We start from the raw sequence: 25,112 nt of genomic DNA on the forward strand, positions 1-25,112 counted from the left end.
AATATCCTACTTAATAATAATATTAATTATAATTCATTCAATCATTCATTTTCTTCACGGCTTAGTCCCTTAATTAATACGGGGTAACCACAGCAGAATGAACCACCAACTTGTGTATTTTGACCTGAAACTTTACATTCTGTGGACAGCAGAGATTATTTTATATGTTAGGTAAAGTAGCATAATCAGTCCCCTTTAAATGATGCATTAAAGCAGTACTGTAGATGCAGTGCATTATAGACTCTCCTGACTGTCAATGCCTTTTGTGCCTGAAGCAACATCAGCAGCGTCTGGGACGTCCCCGGCCCTACGCATCCCTCCCTGCTTTTTAAAAAAGCTTTTGGGATTTCAGCCAAGGAACATAAATAGAAGATGACAACCCAGAGCTATTTTTATCCCTCAACCTTATACACACGTTACGCATGTTTAAACTAAATTCCCTCACGTTTCCGCCAGGAAGAAGCTCCATCTTGTGGAGGGAGGATGGTTTGGCTTTCGAGAATGATGCTGGAGACACTTGTTTAATGAGTCATGCAATATAATAATGATTCTTTATTGATCGCTGCATGAATTTTATGGACAAGCTATGCTTGAAAGCATTTTAGAGAGAGCCTTAAGAATTAGTGCGGTTATGTTATATGTTATAGATCAACAGGCCTTGAAAACTAAGAAAAGGTTTATTTTGTTAACACTGACATCTAGTGGAGAGAGTTGTTTTAAAAAAATATATATGTAAAAACTGAACATTCTACTATCAGATATTTTTGATCTTCATATTCCTATATCATTCAATGTACTTCGTTTAATTTTGTTTGTTTATTTTTTTATAACTTCAAATACATAACAATAACAATGCTACTGCATCAATAGCAATTGTAAAAAAGAAATAAAATAAAATAATTATTATTTCACAATATTTTAATAATAATAATAAAATAACACTACAAATATAAATATGTACTGTAATGCTGTTTGAAACAAACAATTGTGAAAAATAAAATTGGAAAACAAAAATAAAATATTTTTCAAAATATTAACCAATAATAATAACCAAACTTAACACTAACACAACACTATGAAAAGCAGCAAATTTATTGATTCATTCGTTTTCATTTTGGCCTAGACCCTTTATTAATCAGGGGTCGCCATAGCAGAATGAATCGCCAACTTATCCAGCATATGTTTTACACAGGGGATGCCCTTTCATCCACAACCCAACACTGAGGAACACTCATACACTCTTGCAGAACATGCAAACTCCACACAGAAATGTCCACTGACCCAGCTGGGGCTCGAACCGGCAACCTTCCTGCTGTGAGGCGATCATTCTACCCACTGCTGCATTGTGACGCCCCTAAAAGCAGCACAACAATTGTTTAATGCAGCTTATGACAAGTTCATAAACTAAAAAAAAAACACACACACACTTTTAATAATCTTGTTTGGTTTTCCAGATTCTTCTCAGCATGTCAGAGTCAGTAAGTGTCATTTTGAGTCTGTTGTTCAGTAACGCGTGTGTCTGTTTGTGTTGTGTTGCAGACTGTGCTGGATGTGGCAGGGATATAAAGAACGGTCAGGCTCTTCTGGCCTTGGACAGTCAGTGGCACCTCGGCTGCTTCAAGTGCAAAGCCTGTGGCAAAGTGCTGAGCGGAGAGTACATCAGCAAGTGAGCTATGCCTTCATTATTCTTTATCTCTCGCCATCTCTATAATTCCCCCTCTCTTATCTGTCGGCTTTTCTAATAGCATTCAATTTCTGCTCTTATCCCGGTTTCACTGAGGTGAAATAGAATAGAATAAAAGCATAAATCTCTCTTGCCTCTCTCCTTTAAGGGATGGTTCTCCGTACTGCGAAAAAGACTACCAGATCCATTTCGGCGTGCAGTGTGAGGCCTGTCACCAGTTTATTACAGGGAAAGTGCTGGAGGTGAGTACTGAATATGTGTATTATTGATTGAGGCTCTTATCTTTTTCCAAAACACTACATGTAGGCAGAATTTTAAAGGTTTTTAAATGTGAAACAAGATGAGCAGCAATTGTTTGATGTCATCCGAAATACTTTTTAGACAAATTGTTATTTGGATGATCCTGTTTCCAAATAATGTGGTGTAGATAAAGCAAGAGAAATGGTTCATTATAATAACTGTATGTCGTAATTCTAAAAAAGGTATTTCTAATTATTTTAAGAGGCACCACGATAGCTCAGTAGTCACCTCACATCAAGAAGTTCACTGGTTCGAGTCCTGGCTGGGTCAGTTGGCATTTCTTCGTGGAGATTGCATGTTCTCTTTGAGTGATCCGGTTTTCCCCACAGTCCAAAGATATGCGCTAGAGGTGAATTGAATAAACGAAATGTGTGAATGAGTGTGTATGGATGTCTCCCAGTACTGGGTTGCAGCTGGAAGGGCATCCGCTGCATTAAACAGATGCCGAATACATTGGCGGTTCATTCTGCTGTGGCAACCCCTGATTAATAAAGAGATTAAGCCGAAAGAAAATGAATAAATGAATGAACGAATGGAAATGAATGAAGTAATTAATCAATCACAGATTTAGTAACAGTAAATATGAACATATTATTAATATATTTTAATAGTTTTAATCATTTAAAAAAGGTTGGTTTATCATATAGTGCTGGACAAATATTGATCATGATAAATCACACCCAAATCAAAGGTTAGTTTTAACAGGAGGATATATGTGTGAATTATATATGTTTGTGAAACACACATACATACATAAAAACAAAACTGCACAAATCAGTTTTGTTACATAGATATTCAAATGAATATCTTATTTGTATCATATACATATATTCTGTAAATATTTTATATATATAAGTATAAATAAACATTTTCTTGGGCGGCGCGGTGGCGCAGTGGGTAGAACTGTCGCCACACAGAAAGAAGGTCGCTGTGTAAAACATATGCTGGAAAAGTTGGCGGTTCATTTCGCTGTGGCAACCCTGATTAATAAAGGGAACAAGCCGAACAGAAAATAAATGAGCACTGTTGCCTCACAGCAAGTTCGAGTCCCGACTGGGTCAGTTGGCATTTCTGTGTGGAGTTTGAATGTTCTCCCCGTGTTGGCGTAGGTTTAGCTAACCTAAAGAAGATTTCAGTCATGATTTATTATTAAGTTTGTTACTGTTTGTTATATAACACTCTTCATGCCAGATGAATGAGATCTAACCCCGGAGGCCAGATTCTGTCGGATAATGTCTGTTTCTCTGGGTATCCAGACAACAAGCCAGCAGAGCCGCTCAATAGCCAAACTTGTTAACCAGTATTTAACTGAACTAACAACCTCCTATCAATATAGGAGTTGACTGAGAAAGCCAGAGCAGAGCAAAAGCAGGAGATGAAGTAATAATGATAAAGAAAGAGCAGAGGTTATTGAATAATCTTAGTTGTGTATGATTCAGTGCTTTAAATTATTATACCACAAGCAACAGCAACAGAAAAATAGTGCTTAACAACATTGACCAGTGGGGCATCCTGGTAGCGCAGTGGGTATCATGATTGCCTCACAGCAAGAAGGTTGCTGGTTAGAGCCTCGGCTGGGTTGGTTGGCATTCCTTTATGGAGTTTGCATGTTCTCCCCGTGTTTATGTGGGTTTCCTCCGGGTGCTCCCACCACAAGTTTAAAGGCATGCACTATGGGTGAATTGGGTAAGCTAAATTGTATGTGTGTGAATGAGAGTGTATGGGTGTTTCTCAATGATGGGTTGCAGCTGGAAGGGCGTCCGCTGTGTAGAACATATGCTGGATATGTTGGGGATTCATTCCACTGCAACCCCAGATTGGCAATATTGATAATTATATACAGTAAATGACTAATGATCATATAATTAAATAAAATAATGAAACGAAGAATAGATGAATAGAAAATAAAACACAACACAAATAAATGGTTGTGTCCTTGAAGCAACACACGCATACATTTGTTCAATGTATTCTCAGATCCTTGGTTAGATTCTTCATGTTTAAATCCTGAGGCTGGTGAGATTGTTTCCTTTTTTAAGTCACTCACCATTACAGCATTTATTTGATTAAAAAACAGTAATATTGTGAAATATCATGGCAATTTCAGATGATTGTTTTCTGTTTTAAACTGTTACACATTATTTAAAGAAATTCTGACAGATGTATTACAGTATAATGTATTTTTTTTCTTAAGTTATAATATGTAAAGTTATAGTATGCTGAGTTATAATTTTTGTCAAAGCTAAACAGTTTGAAACATTGTTAAGATCTTGACTGAAATTCTAGATGCTCCACATGTTAGTGTTTTGTTTTCCCGACACAAAACCCCTAAAGACTCAGATTGCTCTCAGTTACGTCCCACTGCAATCTAAAAGACACATTTAACATATTAAAGCCATCTCCATTGTGAGTTTCCCTGCCGTACGGATATTAAAGATGGTCCCTTATGGCTTGTTCTCTAGTTCAGTGTTTTATAGTCATGTCAGTATATGTCAGAGTTCCAGATTCTTACACTTCCGCTCCCACTAAACATCTGGATCCCCTAAGAGTGGAGTCGTTGGTCTGACCCATGTCCACACACACACATGCACACACATCCCAACAACCGCAAACATGCCTGAACTTACATCAGAGCCCCATTCATCAAACATTTGAGAACAACTGACAGAACCCCGATGTGAACAGAGTTGTACTCCATAACTCCACCCTGCTCTTATACATGGGCCATCCCATTTGAGGCTGGGCAAAGCTTTTTTTCTCTCAGATCTTTGACTTGCGTCTCACAGTTCTGAGAATTGTGACTTTATTTCTTGCAATTGCATGTTTGATTTTATTGCCATTGAGACTTATTAATGATTAAATAGTCTGTCTTGTCAAAATGATTGTCATAGAAATGAGGATTTTTATGTAAAAGAAAATCAAAGACAAATGTCAGAATTGTAAGATATTAAGTAAAAAGTCATAAAATCGCAAGTACAGGGAGAAACTTCTGAGAAGGATAATATGTATTTATATGTACATAACAAGATTTTCATAGTACACACATATTATGTCAAAATAAACTTTTTATTATTATTATTATTTTGGTTAAATCCCAATTAATCTTTGCCCTGCACTAATTCTTAGCAAACCTAAAAGAGATTTCAATCATGATTTATAATTATTAATTTAAGTTTATAGCTCTTCAAACCCAGAGGTTGGTAAGATGAATTAATTCCTTTTCATATAAGAATGGTTTCTCACATTACAGCATTTATTTGCTAAAAAAATTATCAGAAATATCATGGCAATGATTGTTTTCTATTTTAACCTGTTACAGTTTATCTAAAGATACTACGACAGTTGTATTACTAAAGTACAGTAGAATCTATTTAATGAGGGGAACAACTAAAAACAACAGTCTTTTTTAGGAATTGTGACTTTCACACAAATGCTAATACATACTGTACACATAAGTCTTTCTTCCTGTCTTTGTTCTGGATATCTTGTAATTCTTATTTACTTTCTCAGAATTATACCTTTATAGCATGACAATTATGAAACAAAGTTATTTGTGATCCAAGTTACTTGGATAAAGTTACTTTTAAAAGTAATATATGACAATTTTAAGAAAAACACACACTTTCATGTGAATTTTCTTTAAAAGTATCTAAGTAACACAGTTCCTTTAAAAAAAAATGACTCAAGATGGTAATATATTACTTTTAAAAGCAACTTTACCCAACACTGGTTACTAAACTGTGTGAAAGACATTCTAAACTCATAATTCTGCGATCAAATTTAATACAAATTGTAATGGTAAGATATAAACAAAAAAAAAAACAACAACATCTTTACAACAAATCTGGAGAGAGATAAACACAGGAGAGGAGAGAGGTTCCACAAAATTTTGTCACATTGTCCCAATACATATTGATTTGAGGTTTATATTGTTTTCATATTGTTTTTACAGATTTAACCCTTGTGTACTGTTCAAATTGACTATCCTTTCGTTATGTTCATGGCTATTTTTGCCCCATTGACTTCCATTGTAATGACATTTATTCATTGCAAAGTCATGACAATAAATAATCATGCATTCATGATTGTTGGTGATTTTCCCTGTTGGAAAAAAATTAATTTTTCACTTTTACACCTGATCATCACTTGGCAGCAATAACCCTTTAGATAGGCCTGTGCTAAAAAGTTTATTTTTTATTTTTTTATTTTTTATGAAGTTCTATGGAGTAAAAAAGCAGATTATAGTGCCAAGCATAAATACACTTACTATATTTACTATGTTCTGACAGCTGAGTTAATTGCATCTTAATGAAAGCTTACTCAGACAGGCAATGGTCAAACAGGAATAAACAGAAGCAGGCAGGTATTCCAAAAGAATAGTCAGGGTCACAGGTGAAGAGATTCGTACAGAAGGCAAACAACATAACACAATAAAAAAGGCAAGTGTCGGGAAACACGGCAAGGCAAGACAATGAAATAACGCTTCGTGAAGTTTTAGTTGAACAAGAATCAGCAAAGTCTGTGTGTGTTTGTGCTGTTTATATGGTCCATCTGATTAGTCCTGAACTTCTTCAACTGTGTGTGTTTGCAATGAAGGGGGATCTGGACCAGGTGTGTGAAAAAAGTGCATGATGGTATTTGTAGTTGACAGATTTGTAGTGCCTCTGTAATCTGCACCAGAGTCAATAAGGCAAAAACTGCTAAAAAATGTATTGTTACATTTTTTTCAAAATATGTGTCAAAATAAGATTTGTCACCAAAAATTATCCCATTTGCTGAAATAGAAAAAGTTGTGTCTAAATTAAGATGCAAAATCACACCAGAATGGATGGAAAAAAATCCCCAAAAAGCACATTAAGTTAAGTAATGTGGGGTTAGGTGAATTGAACATAAAGCAATGATATTGTCCCCCAAAAAACTCGGGAAATGTGTTGATTCAGATAAGTAGTTTGAACAAGTAACAAACATCCATTTTTAATTGCACAATTGGTAAGACAATTGTCTCGATAATGTACCTACTGTACATCTTTGCCTAATTCATCCAACATTTCAGACATGACACAGATCCGCTGTGAGCAGAGCTGGGCGGAATCCAAAGCTCCACCCAGCTATTGTACACAGGACGTCCCATTTGTGGCCAGGCCCCTCTAAGTGAGATAGAGAGGAGTGAGGCTGGGGGGAAAATAGGAAAACTCTCCAGAAAGGGAAACGTGAGGAACCGAAGGGGAAATATAGGAGTACAAGAGGGTGTAAAAGAGATTTTACCCACTAGTTTGCAGGGCTGGGGTGCCACACGAGCAGCCTGCCAGAGGTAACATTTATAAACTCTTTTAATAGAGATAATTTGTTATTTGAAAGTACTTGTTAAAGGTGTTTGCAGATGTGTGTTGGGGTCAGTTTTAGGGGCATCAGTAATGTAAGCGTTGAGGATGGTGTTGATCAACAGAGTGTAAATATTTCAGGGCCTTTTTCATTGCTGTTTGGTTAAGCTTTGTCATTTTGATTATAGCAAACTGTCAGCAGCCTATTAGTTACTGGTTCTCATTATAGTACTCATTGTGCATGCTGTGGCAGTCTTTTCTTCCACATGGATTAGATATTAGAGTTTTTTTTATTTTAGAGTTTTTTATTAGACGTTTTTCCACAGATTTTTGTAGATATGTTTCTAAATAATTGTGGGTTTTTCTTGCAGTTGCAGGTTTATACATTTTCCTGTATTTTTTTTCTGATTTATGTCTTGCAATTATATCTTGGCATTTTAACATATTTTTTCAGAACTGTGAGTCAATATAGCAAAATTGTGAAATACAGTTACATATCAAAGACAAAATTTTGCAACTGGCTCATTCAGAAAGCGTAGCCCTATACACATTTATAGAAATTGCAAATTATGTTTTAATATAGCAGAAGTCCGTATGGAAGCATTTCGTCTTTAAAACGAACGTTACGGGGTGGTATGACGGCATTCCTTTTCGCACTAACCGGCTGACCACGATGACGGTGTTTGAGTCTGGCAAAAACAGTTCCAGAACGTGGGTAAAACAAAAATAGAAGCCAAAAAATGAAATAAACAATCAAATGACAGGGTGAAAATGTGATAAAATCTAAAAACATGGTAAAAATCTGGCTTGCATTAGGGCTTTTCTTTTTCTGCATTACTTTTTAGAACTGTCCATTGAATTTAGGGAAGTGGGTGGGCGGGTCAATCGGTACTTTTGTAAACACTATTGGTTGGGTTTAGGGAGGTAAGTGGGTGTGTCAATTGATGCCTTTGGAAACACTTTTGGTTTTTGGAAGGAGAAGGGAGGATCAGTCGATCGGTATGTAATTTACTCAGTTTGCCAGTCAGTCGACAGAGGTCTCTGGTGGTTTTACATGAAAACAGCAGGCGCTAATGGCACTCGCAAAAGAAATTTGAGATCTCAAAACGTGTATACAGTGGCCTCTGGTGGATTCATGAAAGCAAAAACTCACAATAACATTTTCAGAATGAACCTGGTTTCTGGGTGAACCTGGGTACTTTTATTTTTGTTTAACCTTGTTTTCTTGCAATCTCTAATTCATGTTTTTTTCTCAAATATTATTAAAAAAATCAATAATAAATGTAAAATTGTAGAGCACCAAATGTTACTGTTAATGTTAATGTTACTGTTGATATGAGTCTTGATTAGCAAAACATAAAATTGACAAAAATGAACAGTGAAGACTTTTAAATTGTTTTAAATTTGAAATAATTTAATGTCCTTTTTGAAGTTTGACCTCAAGTATTATTTTCCCAAAGTAAAAACATTCATAAAACACAAAACAGAAGTATTACATTCCAGAATTCTAACAGATTTCCTTTGAACTGAGGGTGTTTAATTCAAGACACACACAATAAAATCTAAGCGTGAACTATAAGCACAAAACTACCAGAAAGAGCTTTAGAATTATGAGCTAAAATGTACGTGTTCATTTTATTCTGTGATGGAAACCGACTTCCATAGCTTGCACTCATACTGTACACTCAAGTAGACTATCTGCATTTATGAGGATCTGTGCAGCCACATATGGTGGAAAGGAAGTGCACTGGAATCCTATGCATGTGTGACCGCTGGAGATCAAAACCAGCTCTATCTATATAAACCCAAGCAGATATGTGTAGAATCTCCATGTAATGTTGAGTTCAACAGATGCCGCTGGTTTTCAGATGGCATCGCAATCATGCCAAGAAGACCATTCAGACTTGATGAGGGACGAAAATTGCTTATAATCATTGCTGTGGAATGCTGTTATTTTAACTCTGGTTATGACTGAAACTTTGCAGTTAGCAGATCGTTTTCTGTGTACTATTAAACATTTGTTGGGAACAGACGCTAAGTGCTGTTTTGACGTAGATAGCCTTACGTTAGCTAGATTAGTCTTGGCTGTCCGATTCTGTATGTCAACCGTGGATAAGTTATTTAACTGCAATGAAGTTTCAATCTCATTAAACAGTGTCTAATGAGACTATCCAGAAATGACAAGTCTGCCACACCAGCTGGCCCTGCGTTATCTCAACACACACAGACACACACAGTATCCATAGGGAAATTGCTCAGAGATCATTCTTTTGATTCTCATGACGTTTAATGTTCTCAGATGTTTTCTAAATGCATTATTTAAACAAGAAATAAAATGCAAATGCAGATAAAAAAATTTAAAAAAACATTAGACAGAGTAAGACTATAGAAATCTTTCAAATAAATATGAATGGCATATTTTAATGAATTTGGAGAAAAGGTTTGATAATTATAATAAATGTATCACCATTTCCACCAAAAAAATAAATAAATGGTAAAGCACCAAATCTGAATATTGCAATGGTTGTTGTTAGTAAAACAAAAGTGTTTTTATCAAATAAACACAGACTTAATTGCAAACACATACAATTAAATAAAATTATCAGTAAACAGATATGGATAGCATATTTTAAAGGATCAGAAGAAATGGTTTGAGGTCTGTAACAGTTTTTTTTTTTTTTAAAGAGTCCCTATTATGCACATAAAAAGGTCATATTTTGGTTTCGGGGTCTCAAACAACATTCTGATGTGGATCCAAGGTCAAAACACACTTTCTTATAATATGCATTTATTTTTACCTAATTATCCCAACAACTCCCATATGATTTGTTGAGCGATTCATTTGTTCCCAAAAAAAAATTCTAGAGCACCAAAATTGAATATTACAGTGGTACTTGTTGATAAAACAAAAGTATTTTTATCAAATAAACACAGACTTGATTAGCAAAAACATAAATTGACCAAAATTAACAGTAAAACTTTTAAAAGGTTCCAAAAAATATTGTTGGAATTTTCTATTCAATAAAAAAACTAAAATAAGTGAATATTTTTTCCAGAAATAAAAACATAAACTGTTCACGACCAAACCAGTGACTTCTGATGCCCTGTTTATCAAATTAAATATTATATTATTATGTTTTTAATTTTAATTATTATTTATTTTAAACAAATTAATTCATAATCTTTCTAAAACAATTTAAGATCCTTAAAAAATTACAAAAGCATGAACAAACAATTGAAAAAAAAACACATGAGAAAGCATAAAATCTGATCAACCTTTCTAAAAGTCTTCATTTTGTCTCAATTTAATCGCATTGCTGTATAGGGATATTAATTGTTATATAAAAGAGATCTCATTTGCATTTTAACATTTTTTTTTTGCTTTTATCTACTCTCTCTCTTTGGCATTTTGTTGCTGCTGGATCTGGTTCAGAGGGTTTGGTTTTTCTGTTTGCTGTTATAGTAACCATTATCTCAGCCAACAGCACTGTGTCAGATCCACTTGTCTGGCTTATTCCTCATGGGCAGGTTTGTAGAGCGCAGTACTTTTGTTCAGCTACCAGTGAAGATATACAGCACACAGCATTACAAATCTGCCAGTCAGGCCATATACAGTATACTGAAAAACTTGCTTTAATGACTACAGATAAAAATGGCTTCTACTGGAGTACACATGATATTCATGTCTGCACTGCAACAGTGGTTAGTACTGTCGCCTCAAAGCAAGAAGGTTGCTGGTTCGAGCCCCAGCTGGGTCAGTTGGCGTTTCTGTGTAAAGTTTGCATGTTCACCCCGTGTTCACGTGGGTTTCCTCCGGGTGTTCTGGTTCCCCCCACAATCCAAAGACATGCAGTATAGGTGAATTGAATAAACTAAATTGGCCGTAGTGTATGTATGTGTGTAAATGCAAGAGTGTATGGGTGTTTCCCAGTAATGGGTTGCAGCTGGAAGGGCATCCGCTGTGTAAAACATATGCTGGATAAGTTGGCGGTTCATTCCGCTGTGACAACCCCTGATGAATAAAGGGACAAAGCCGAAGGAAAATGAATGAATGAATGAATAATATACAAGGTGAACTGTATACTAATGAAGTGGTTAAAACAATGTTGTATTTGTTTTCTATAAGCACACAACAAAGGAATCAATGGTGCAACTTAGTATAATCACGACACACAGTTCCACACATTTGAATGATGTTATTTTAAATTAAATTTAGGAAACTGGAACCCAATAAGATCAAATCACTTTCATTTGAATTATATTGTAAATTTTACTTGAGCTCTCTTGTTGAGCTGGTTTATCTGGTTAACTGTAGTTGCAGTTCATCTTAATTACTTTATTTAGACAACCAAATTTAATTATGTTAAAATTGAAGAACTTTAGCAGCTCAAACTTGTCAGTAAGTATAATGTTTACTTTTTCAATGTGTAAAAACTGTAAAAATAAAATGAGAATTAGAACAATGACTGCATATTGAATGAAGTAAACATTATTATTTTAATAAACCTGCCAACACCCTAGAGTATTGCAGCACGGTATTTCTATAACCACAAACTCAAGATCTTAATTAAACTCTTCTAAATCTTAATGAATAACTCTAACAAGTCTTTTATGCTGTGTAAGACAGACTACACTTAACATTTTTCCATTAAAATCCAATAAATTCAAATCCACTGCCCATTTAGTTTGGCCAACAAAAATGGTTCATGCCTTCCCAACACAAAATGATTAAAGGGAAGTTAAAATCTCCTCACCATTTACTCAAGCTCAAAGGGTTGTGAAATGTTATGAATTTCTTTTAAAACACAAAACAAGATATTCTGAAGAATGCAGAGAGAAAACAAGTCATTGACTTGCATAGTAGGAACAAAAATACTATAGACGTCAGTGGCAGTTTTTTCATGTATTCCATGTTCAGCAGAAGAAATAAACTCAAACAGGTTTGAACAAGTGGAGGATGTTCGACAAATGCAGACAGAATTAACTATCCTTTTAAGCAAGCTTGTTTTATTACAAATGTAAGTGGACTGAAAATAAAAGAAATTACTTATGAATTAAAATAGTGTGTTTTTTTTTCAGCTCATTTTAACTAAATAATTTGAACAAGCAGTGAAACGCAATTCTTGAGTGGATCCAAACTGAATCTAAAGACCCAAACCAACATGTTTGAGTACTGCATGTACTGTTACACCCCTATCGTCTATCCAAGCACTTTCTGTCTTTTATTCCCTCACATTTTTTCCCCTTCACATCCCCACTCACTGTTTTCTCCCTCTCCCTGGCTCTGTCTTCTGTCCACACCCCTCCATCTGGTCTACAGCAGAGGGCTGGACTGTTCTTGGCCCCTTTTTCCTTCAGTATCCTCTGTTCTGCATCAGCTTTTTTTGTGATGCAATAGGAAATGACTGCTAGCCGTCTCCTCAGACAGAGTGCTACACAGAAAGCTACAACATGTTGTCACTCTGCTTTGTTTACTGGAAACCGTTGCATGGCCTTGTTGCCAGGAGCTGAGGGGTCACATCTGTGTGAAATCATGCGTTTCGGCTGCATTGCCTCATAGTTCAAGACAGCCGAGGACCATGGGATGTTTCCCCTGCAGAGGAGCCAAATGGGCAACTCCCTGCTCACTGCTCCCAGCTCCAGCTGATAGAGCAACAACAATAAAAATGAGTTGTTTGCCTGTTTGAGAAGCAAGATAAACAAAGATTCTAGATTTTTTGGTGCAGTCGGATGTATGGATGTATGACATGAATTTCAAAAAGTGGAGGGTGGGAAGAAACAATTTCACTTATGATGTTCCAAAACTGTTTGGCTTTTTTTTTCATGAATTACACTGGAAAGAATGTGAAGCTGTGAATTATTGTAGAAGTGGTTCTGTGCCATATTTGAACTTGTCTGAAGCTAATTTAGAACTATTTATGACAAAAAGACAATTTCATTCATTCATTCATTCATTCATTCATTCATTTCCCTTCAGCTTATTCCCATATTTATCAGGAGTCGCAACAGCGGAATGAACCGCCAACTAATTCGCCATATCTTTTACACAGCTAATGCCCTTCCAACAGGAACCCATTACTGGGAAACACCCATACACTTTCACATTCACTCATAATCATACACTACAGCCAACTTTTGTTTTCACTTATATAGCACATGTGTTACGAACACCAATTCATAAAGTTCATCTAGGGAGGGGTCAGCTAGATAAAAAGGACACGCAACTCAAGAAAAACAATTAAAGACAAAAATACATGTCTTTTACCAATATTAACTTAATCAAAATAATTAAACAAACAAACAAATAAAAAAGAATGAAACAAACAGCAACAACACCAGCATGGCTCCTCAGCAGCGGCTGCACGAGACACGCACAGAATTCTCAAACCTTCATCAGGACAGCAAGATACATAAAGATTCTCTGCGAGTGGGTCATGCTCGCAACAGAGCAAAAAACAGGAGGATCAGCCAGATATGCGATCAAAACAAAAAGCCACCCAGACGCCAATCAGCTTCCGCTTAATAAGCCGACAACACGGAATTAGCCATAGGTGCAAGGCAGAGTTAGCCTCAAAGAAAAAAAAATACAAATTAATATCAAGAACACTCCCAAACAACTACCTCAAATAATAATAATATTAATAATAAATAAAGGGCTGGAAGATGAATCGAAAAGTAATCAAAAATCGACATTCAGAAAAAAATCGGGGCCAAATCGCCCAACCCTTCGTTAAATTTGCAGCTTTGGATGGAAACATGTTTTGCTACAGGACTTTTGTTGTTAATTTTTAGACTTTCTGAGCCAACAAAATCACTGATAAAATAGAGTAGTATTAATGCTATTTTGATTATATCAGTTTGTCACAACTTTAGCGAGCATCCATTAAATGGAAAAGAAATTTCTGACTATCCTTCAAACCTCTAATGAAAGTCATACAGGCTTTGAATGACATTACGTGCAGTAATTACTGGCAGAATGTTAGTTTATTGGGAGAATTTAAGAACGAAATAAAGGGTACAAATCAAAAAGGAAAAAAAAACAATAAGACAAAATGTCTCAAGAACCAAGGGTTTAATGAGGTTTTGAAGCTGAGAGAGAGAGAGAGAGAGAGAGAAAGAGAGAGAGAAAGAGAGAGAGAGAGAGAGAGAGAGAGAGAGAGAGAGAGAGAGAGAGAGAGAGAGAGAGAGATGTCAGAACTGCAGGGCTCATCAGCATTCCCAGAGTTAACTAAAAGCAGCAGAATGATGAAACACTCCTGCAGATCACTTACAGCTGTGTGCTGCATGACCGAGAGTGATGATCTCATATACACACACACACAGAGTGAGAGTGAAACATGTTATGAATATTATGTGGAATGCACTGCACCTTAAGCTATGACTATGCTACACTACTCTGCAGTTTGGGGTCAGTATACTGTTTCTTATGTTCTGCTCACTAAGACAGCTCATATTTGATTTCAATTACATTTATAACAGGAATATTTATAACAGGAGAATTACTATTTACTATATTTTTAATTGTAATTTAATAGCTTACAGTAAAAAGGGATTCTCCAAGTTGGAAAAATGTTATTAACTCTTGATATCAATGTTGTAAACTGTTGTGCTACTTGACATTAAATTGAAAGGTCAATGATTTTTCATTTAAACTGCAAAAAAAGAGAGAGAATGCAGCTACAGCATCTAAATATTTGTAAATAAAATGCTTTTAATTGAGAAGCAAAATTACTTAAGATAGAGTAAACAGTAACACTATTTGCAAAAAAAAAAAAGTATGTGCAACTATCAGTAACCTCTACATCTACCCAGAGGGTCTCCTTGTGATCATATCCATATTTTTCCGCTTATGGTTAAGAATGACCTTAAAGAAGTGAAGAGTCTGACAGACAGACTGCAGTGTTTATCAAGCCCTTCAGCTCCCTATAACCTCCCTGCTCTCCCCTATCAGCAATCCAGCTCACAACTGAGTCTGGCGGACATGTTATGATACTTTGCACGCATGCTTTTGACATGCTCAAATGAATGATGCAGGCTCAGGCTCAGGCTTTGCAACATTATTTACATCTACAACTGTAAAAGATATGCATGTTCAGTGCCCTCCACTTTGGTAAATATGAGCAAATTTAAAAAAAAAAAAAACCTTCAGCTCTCAATGAGGACAAACAATTACAAACTAATCAAAATTATATATTTTTTTATATTTAAATATTTATATTATGGCAACGTGGTGGCGCAGTAGGTAGTGCTAGTGCTATATATAGAAGGTCGCTGGTTCAAGCCCTAAATTTAAAATTTAATATAAGCACTTTTTTATGTATGCTTTCAAATACTTCCCAACCCTTGAATTCATATGTCTGTAATTCACGTACTTTCAAGAAGAACCCTGTATATTATATTTTACTATATTTTTATCACAATCACCAGCGATCCAGCCTTGCAGAATACAATTAATCACGCAGTTTGCTGGAGAACTACAAATCCGCCACATTATGAACTACATATCTAGTCATGCACCGCTCACACGCACCAGTTCCAGATTCGGTTGATTACACACATACGGCCTGTGAGCTGCTCATAAACTGATTACATGGACTTTAAATACAGCACACTCACACACACACACACACACACACACACACACACACACACACACACTTCAGGGCTGAGTCTGCGTATCTATGACATTGCGATGCCTTTGCTTTGCTTTGCTTTGCTTTGCTTAGCCTTGCCCTGTCTTGCCCTGCTTTGTTTTTATTGTTCAATCCTGTCTAATCTGCCTTTTGACCATCCACCTGTTTATGACTACGTTCCTAAATTCCCTGCATGTACCTATTTGCTCCTGCTCTGACGATTGTTTGTATGACAACTCTCTTGAATAAACCTGCATTTGGATCCACATTGGCCTTGTCAGTGTCCAATAACATTACAATTATATTATATTATGTTAAATAAATGTGTTTCTTAAATATTGGAACCCTAATATATTCACATCAACAGCATATTTTGTAAATATACTGTCATTTAAATGTATTATTTGTAGCATAACAACGGGTAAAAGGAACTGTACATTTTTCAACAATCCCTTCTGTTTTATAGGACTTTACATACAATGTAAAATAGCCCAAACTCACTGGGTTATCCATCACAATGGGTAAACCCAGAACATACCTGTTATTTGGGTCAAGGGGTTGTTGAGCTTCATAAAATAGCTATAAGTGTATATAAAAAAATAGGAAAAACACTGAAAATACCTATTAACGCCAAATTGCAATAATTAAGAAAGTCCACTCAACTGAAAGTGTTATGAATCAGTTTAAAGAATAATTGTTTCTATTATTCCAATTTACTGTCAATTGAATGGTTCAACTGGTTAAAAAATCTCCTAGAATCACAGCTGGAGACCTGAAGAACTTAGTTGGATCTTGAGGTTAGAAAGTCTTCCAACTGCAACATCACTACATTGTTTAAAAGGGTTTTAAAAGAAATAAAACCTCTCATCCAAATACAAACTTGAACATCCCAAAAAGATGGAAAGGTTTAACAATAAAGATATTTGTTTCACAGCCTTCTTTGCTTCTTTTGTGACCTGGAAGCATCCAGAGGTCAGGAAGGTATTTTTGTGTGGCTGTGTAATGCAAGATGGGATAGTGTGTGTGTGCAAACAGTGACTCTGCAGATCTGAACAGAGCTTCATTCACTGTGAACACACACACGGAGACATGGAGTGATGCAAAGTGAAAGAATTAGAGGGAAGCAGGAGAAAAGGATCCCTTTTTAGAAGAAGTGAAGTGCAGTGAAGTGACAGCACACCTGTTCGGTTTCGCACAGACTGTTTTTTCATGGATGTGAGGGAATTTGTGTTTAATTTTTTTGTGGACCACTGAATGTTGACCTTTTCCCTCACAGGCAGGAGACAAGCACTATCATCCAAGCTGTGCAAGATGCAGCAGGTGCAATCAGATGTTCACGGAGGGAGAGGAGATGTACCTACAGGGTGAGCTACATTTACGATACATTTAGGCTGAAACTTTCTGTAAAAATGTTACAAACAATACTTGCAACCATTTAAACATACATACAGCTAAATTAGGTTTACAATCAAATTAATTAAATTTTAAATTCAAATTTAATGAAATTGTAATTACAGTACTGGTAAATTCATTCTTACACAAATTAAAGGGATACATGCATTTATTTTATATATTCAAATATAATTTCCATGTATAATATTTTTTAAGGAACTTTGGTAACAGGTTTAAAAGGATTTGTATGTACACACTGCAAAAAAAAAAACTTGCTGCCTTTTTTTGTTGTTGAATCAAACAAACTTTTCTTTTCATCTCAATTTATGTAAAACGGGCAAAAATATTATGTTAAACTTTGCATAACTTAAAAATGTAGTTGGCACCTGATTAACTCATTAAAATAAGATAAAGTAACTCAAAAACCTTTGTAGTCATTACTTTTTTGTCATATCATTTTTTACAGTACAGGGTGAGCTGCATGTAGGACACAAGACTGAGAGTTGCTGGAACTTTCTGTGAAAAGGTTACAAAACTGCACTAGTAAACCTTGAAACATGCAAATACCGCTTATTGTTTGTTTTTCATCCATTATAAAATAAAACAAAACTGTAAATGCATGTATACTCTGGCCCATAGCCAGTCTGGCAAAGGGGTGCTTCTTTTTTTCTTTAATATAAAATATATTACTTAGAGATTTACAATTGTTTGAGAATCTTTTTTTTGGATAAAAACAATAGCCAAAATAATTGATTTTAATATGAGCTGCCTTTCGTGCTTCACACTTTTTTATTGGTCATTCTTTCAAGAATAAGCTCCAAGATTTAAAATGAAAGTTACAAGTCAAATGCTTTCTCTGTTTAAAAACAATACAGTAGCGAAAGATGACTTCGCTTATGTCAGATGTTTTCTTACACAGCTGGATGTTGGACTCTTAAAAAATAATTGTTTGCATTGGCCAAAACTGATTAACTGAAGTCACACCAGGATTCTGCTTGGTCTTAAAGCATTTTTCGATGGGTTATTTTTACTATTTATGATGGCATAGCAGTCAAAATAGGACAAATGAGCTTATGTGTGGGACAAATTCTGGACCTTTGTCAGTGAGAAAACCCCCAGCTTTGGCCCTGATACTAGCAAATACATGTCTCACACAAGTTAAAGGAAGACATTTATATTTATATTAGACATTTATTTTATATTATTTTTTTCTAAGTATACATTTTCTAAGTTCTATTATATATTTTTTTAAGTATCAAATTTAATATGAAAGTCAAAATTAATTACATGTTATTTTATTTTATTTCATTTAACAGTTTATTTTAATTAAGAAAGTACATTGCTGGAATGTTAAGCATAGTTTTCTCTCTCTCTTTCTCTCAGGTTCAACAGTATGGCATCCAGACTGTAAGAACAACAGTAGAGTGGAAGAGAAGTACAGAGTGAGTATCTACAGTATCTAAACACTACACATCTAAACACTTTCTGACAGCCACTTCATCATCAGCGCCGTCTCTTTCTGGAAGAGCAATTTTGCACAGCTCCACCCTCATATTGTTCCCAAAAACAACATCTACATCCCTGAAACAACAGTTCATGAAATCCTGGGAGATGTTTCAATGGTTCCCGTTCTTTAAAGTGCTTTTCAAAACCTTCCCCAGTGACTCTAAAGTTAAAATGAAAGTGCCCTGAAATGAAAGTTCCTCTACTGTACATGAAAATGTGCTCCAAAACAATGACAAAAATCACATTGAGAAGATAAAAGCATTCAGAATGCACATTTTCTCACTTTTGCCAATAAGAATTAACAATTTTCTATGACAATGACATCACAGCACATTTCAGCTTATCATAGATGCTCTCTCTTGTATCTCCCGTATCTGAAACATACCTATAAATGAGCAGTTTTCAGTATTTTGTGATTAATTTGTCTGTGATAATGAAATTCTCTATCCATACAGTATACACTCACTTCTACACTCTCAGAAATAAAGGTAGAAAATCTGTCACTGAGGCGGTACCTTTTTAAAAGGTATATTTCTGTTCTTAACTATCCTTAAAGGTACAAAATAATACCTTAATGGCCCGTTTTTCCGTACGATATGGGTTGGTATGGGTCACCTTTATCAGGCTTGCGTTTCCACTGCCAATGGTACCCTTTTGGTGGCCGTGATGTACGACAGAAAGTTTCAGTTGGCGTCATTCTCGCTCGAGTAAAGCTGTATGGGTAGTTCACATACCACATGACAAACACTTGACACAAAACAGATGCTTTATACACATAAATACTTGTGTATAAATGTTCATTACTAACCTTTCTATGAAAATTATTTGATTATAACTGCAGATCAATTATGTAATCTACCTACTGTAACGTCTGCAATTATATAAATGAATAAATAAATGCAATATACAGTATATGAACACATACAGACCCTCACAGTCTCCGATATGTTACCAATTACAGAAAAACTACACACAACATACATTTAAGCCTTATTTGAGTTCAAAAACAACACAAAATATAGCCCACAGTCAGTGCAAACCTCTCATCTGTATATTTAATCTTCACCAGCTCATGTAACCTATGTTAGAGAGTAATTCCGTTATTCCAAGTCCATAATAGTCCAACAGGTGATGATGATAGTTAAACATGGCCGTTTGTTCATGTTTTAGGTTGCTAAAAGAGTAATTTGCTCCTTTGTTTTTTCGCACTGCACTCTTGTGTTTATCTGTTTCGAAAGGAAGCGGATGTCAGAAGCACTTCAATTATCACGCACATGTTATTATCATCAGCTTAAGAAGTTTAAAGTGAAATCGATCGCACTTTTAGACGGCCTCGTAAAACAAAAACAGGACACGGCAGACTGTGTTCTTCTTAGCTTTGTGGCTGTTCATCAAGACAATGACTAGGTTTGTTTGAGCTCGGGTCAACCATGGCTCGTTATCATATGTACAACTGTGTATCTAAAAATAGTGGTTTCTTTGTTTTCATTGTTCGTTTGTGTACGCGCTAGTGACATTTTTCTGTAAATCAATAGCATTCAGCTATTTGGTACCCTTTTGTCATGCTAGGTACCCTCTGTAAATGGTACCCAAAAAGTAGTATGGTACGGTTCGCTTTTTGGTACGTTTTGACAGTGGAAACGGCCATAAAAGCGTACCAAACCGTACCGTACCATACCACTCAGTGGAAACAGGTCAAAAGGGCACCCAAAAGAGTGGTATGGTACGGTTTGATTTTTGATACTTTTTGACAGTGGAAAAGGCCATAAAAGCGTACTGATCCGTACCGTACCATTCTGTGGAAACAGGTCAAATGGGTACCCAAAAAAGTGGTAAGGTACGGTTTGATTTTTGATACCTTTTGACAGTGAAAACGGACATAAAAGCATACCGTACCGTACCGGCAACAACAGCAGGACATTCTAAACCTGTTACACACAATTACAATTTTCTATTTAGGGTGAATGTGACATAGTGCACCATATAGGCTAAAGGATAAACATTTTTTCTTAAATTAGCTCTCCATTGGAGTGTATGAAGTCTGGTTTTGCATATACAAGTTGCCACAGCGGTGTAGACCCCAAAACGCATTGGACCCATATTTGATATACTGAGTACTGTATTTTTAAGTAGAGAAACAGTTAGACTGAGGCCATTTACACATGTCCACGAGTATTTTTATGAACAGAGTTTTTCCCACCATCATTTTTAAAATAATCTCTGTCCACATGAACACACTGTGATGCATGTTAAGGGTTCACAGCAAACATGGAATTAAGTATTTGTGCAAGTACATGTACATTGCATACAAGTCAATGCAAATGTGGGAACAGAGGCGGCAAACATTACTGTCCCAAGGGGCAAATGATGCAGAATTCAATGTTTTTGCCACAAAGGTGCAGATATTGGCTCAATCGCGTCGTCTGCGCTTGGCGCTTGGCCATGCTGGTCAATCAGAAAGTAGAAAACAGCGCGCACGCTGATATCATGAGGCAAAAACTCCAGTTGTAGTGGCTACATGACCACGCTGTAATTTTGTAATATCTTCACCCTGGCTAGAGTTTTCAGAAAGTTTTGGCTTCCGTCACCTGATGTAAATAAACATGCAAACCACATAGAAAAAAAAAATTATTTTGAAAATGTTTGAAAATACCCGTGTTCTTGTGGACTGGGCCTGGCTCACCATCTCAATTATAGACTGTGTCAAATGCACTTTAGGTCAATGACAACATGCTATTGGCCATTTTTTAAAAGGGGAAGAGCTACTAAGGATATATAACCCGCCCTGTCTTCCTGTTTCAGCTGTAATTATGACACACACACACTTTGAACAAAGCTGCTGTTTTGAGAGCACTTCAGGGAGCCTTTAAGTCTCAGGTGCAGCAGCTGAAGCGAAAGAAGAGAGTGCATGTGTGTGTTTGTCTGTAGTATTTTCTCCATTCTGTTGTGATTCTCCTCCTTAGGCAGCTTGGCAGCGTCCTAAAGGAAAAGCCAGTCCGTTTGATATCTTTTACCCTCAGTCTCAGATTCAGAGCCAGGGCCCAGGTGGCTCTGGGCCGGGCCGGCATCCCCTGGGCAGGCATGAGGTTGGCAGTCTTCTGCTCTGCACTCCCTCCAAACTGCTAAGCTTCCGGCTAACCCAACTCCCTTCAATTTTCCTGCTTTACCCTAAAGCAAGAGTAGTTTGCAGTGTGGTTTTTTCTAGCTTCACATTGGTTAACTTACATCACTGGTTAAAAGTTTCCAACAGTGAAGAGTTGTAAAAGTGTCTTGTGCTCACCAAAGTTTGATTAATAGATAAGGAATAAATAAAAACACTAACATTGTAAAATTTATTTAACGTACATGTTTTATTTTTTATATATTTTAAAATTACATTTATTTTAGTTTTATTCTGGATTTTGAAACCCTTTTTTATTATTCAAATATTTACATTTTCCATAAATTAAGAAAATAAGCTTTATCATTTTTCTTATGAGGACTATCAAGTTTTTGTTCAAAGCTGCTGATTTTGTAATTGTAGAGAAAAAAATAGATTGTTATTTTAGATTTTCTTTTGATTAAATAAGCTATTAACATATTGTCTTAACGTTTAGAAACATAATTTTTTGACATTAATTTGTCTTATGATAACTTATGATAACTAAAATTCTGTGAGACAAACCAAAACGGGAGTGGGGTCTGAAATACGGGAGACTCCCGGGAAAAACAGTGTTGGCAGATATAATAATAATAATAATAATAATAATAATAATAATAGTAATAGTAATAGTAATAGTAATAATAATAATAATAATAATAATAATAATTTATTATTATAAATTTATAAAACTTTTTAAATTGATTAATATCCTGACATTGTTTGAGAATTTGTTCCAGCAGCCGATTCGAGTGTTCTCACTCAAGACAGTGATACAGTGATATGTTGAAATCATTTTAATATATTTTAGTTTCTTTTTCTTTATCTTTATTAGTAATAGTATATTATAATACCTATATTCAGTTTCACGTGACTCCATGTATAGGGGGGAAACATATAAATCCAATTTACGATTTTTATGTACAATACAGAAAAAGTAATTAGAATGGAGCATATACAAATCCTTTATTTTCTAAATTGAAGATACTTAAGTTTAATGATTTGGTTAAATTTAAAACAGCACACTTTATGTTTAAAGCTAGGAATAAATTACTTCTAAACTGCATACAAAAGTTCTTTGAAGAAAGACAAGGGGGATATTATCTGAAAGAAGAACAAAATCTTAGGAGATTGAAAACAAGGACATTATGGAACAGTCTGGAACCACCCGCCTCGAATGTTATCACTTGATTGAATGGATGTTATCAGTGGTTATCAGCTGATAGATATGGTCCGGTAGGGGCTTTCTGCACCTACTGGTAGGTTCAGAAGGCTATTATCATCCATTCCATTCATGGTTAATCAGATATAGATCACATACGGCTGAAGCCGGAGAAGAATTATTTATATTATTTGTTAAATTTCCCATTAATTGTAATTTATTATTTTAATGTCTTCCCCTACCCCAACCCTAAACCTAACAGTCACAGTAATGTAAAAACAGATCTGGATATGGAGTCTTCTCTATTAGTATAGCTGATTAACCATGTGGATGGATAATAACAGTCTTCTGGGCCTACGTTAAGGAGCAGAAGGCTCCTACTGGCTCATATCTATCAGCTGATAACCACTGACAACATCCATTCAATCAAGTGATAACAATTGAGGCGGGTGGTTCCAGACTGTTCCATAATGTCCTTGTTTTCAATCTCCTAAGATTTTGTTCTTCTTTCAGATAATATCCCCCTTGTCTTTCTTCAAAGAACTTTTGTATGCAGTTTAGAAGTAATTTATTCCTAGTTTTAAACATAAAGTGTGCTGTTTTAAATTTAACCAAATCATTAAACTTAAGTATCTTCAATTTAGAAAATAAAGGATTTGTATATGCTCCATTCTAATTACTTTTTTCTGTATTGTACATAAGAATCGTAAGTTAGATTTATATGTTTCCCCCCTACAGGGAGTCAAGTGAAACTGAATAAAGTTATTATAATATACTATTACTAATAAAGAGAAAGAAAAAGAAACTAAAACATATTAAAATAATTTCACCATATCACTGTTTTTATTACTGTAGTTTTGGTGACTATACAAGACTTGTAATGAGACATTAAAACTTTGACCAGTAGCCACATCCTGCTCAGCAAGAGTGAACCAGCACGTGAACACAACACAAATATGCTTGCCCTTCCCTCTTGCAAATTAGCATTCTAAACACACACACAAAAATAACCTCATGTCCCACCAAACCCCAAATCAGAATCTGCCCGCATGCACAGGATAGCAAGCAAGGCTGTGAATATATGACAATGGAAAATAGTGCTTCATTTAAATGAGCGCTGACAGAGGATGATTAAAGTGTTCTGTTCAAAGTGTGATGTCATATCCTGTGATGTCTCTTCCTCCCTTTACAGCCCCTGCCGCCCTCAGTAACTTCTCTGCACCAATCAGAAAGGCAGGTACTGTATTCTGCTTCTGGCAGCAGAGTTGGGGCAACCCGAGTATGTTTTGCGGCTCTTGCACTGCCAGTCACCCAACCTATTGTGGCCAACGTAGCCCATAACAGCCTGTGTGTGAATCATTACGCTTTTCACGCATGTGGCTCGAGCCCTCCAGCGCTCCATTCACCATTACAGGACTTGTTTGACTCTTCATGCAGAGCGCTCTCAGATATGAGCTCACCATGTATAACTTAATTCATATTCAAGATTGAACAGTTGCTGCGTTTTTGGTGACATTTGGAGGAGTGTCATATCTGAGAAATTAGCTTTCACTGGCTGCGTTGATGTGAGACAGAATGCATCTTGGCCAGGCTTGCACTGGAATATTATATGAGCTGGAAGTCCAGTGGTTTTCTCATTTTTACTGAATGAAAGCTCAGGAATGTGCCAACTTCGCCTCAGAAATTATTTTTTGTTCTCAGTTACTCCATTATAGGTGTGAATGTTGAACTTAAAACGCTGAAAGTTGAAAAGTTGAAAGTTCCACACAATCGATTTGTGTTGGGACAACATGAAAGAATTAAGTTGACTCATTAGTTCTTACAGATTTAAGTGGATCAAACATCAATTAAGTTGTTAAAAAAACTGAATAATTGTGTTGCAGCTCATTTAAAATCAATTTGAACAAACAATTGGTTGAGTTTGGATGTAATAAATTGGCTAATTTTGTATTTACTGAATTTAAAAAATATATTT

General features: G+C 35.7%; 1 protein-coding gene across 19 annotated transcripts in view; it reads left to right on the forward strand.

The window, feature by feature from the left end:
* The window catches only part of ablim1b (actin binding LIM protein 1b), a 161,598-nt gene that overhangs the window by 98,686 nt on the left and 37,800 nt on the right, over positions 1 to 25,112 (forward strand). For 8 of the 19 annotated variants that reach the window (XM_073917624.1, XM_073917622.1, XM_073917621.1 and 5 more), the window contains 4 exon segments: positions 1,540 to 1,666; positions 1,833 to 1,926; positions 17,215 to 17,302; positions 18,714 to 18,772. In XM_073917624.1, the coding sequence (XP_073773725.1) occupies positions 1,540 to 1,666; positions 1,833 to 1,926; positions 17,215 to 17,302; positions 18,714 to 18,772 (368 nt within the window). 19 annotated transcript variants of the gene reach the window in all.

This window comes from Danio rerio, chromosome 12 (assembly GCF_049306965.1).
Source record: "Danio rerio strain Tuebingen ecotype United States chromosome 12, GRCz12tu, whole genome shotgun sequence".
Classification (NCBI taxonomy): domain Eukaryota; kingdom Metazoa; phylum Chordata; class Actinopteri; order Cypriniformes; family Danionidae; genus Danio; species Danio rerio.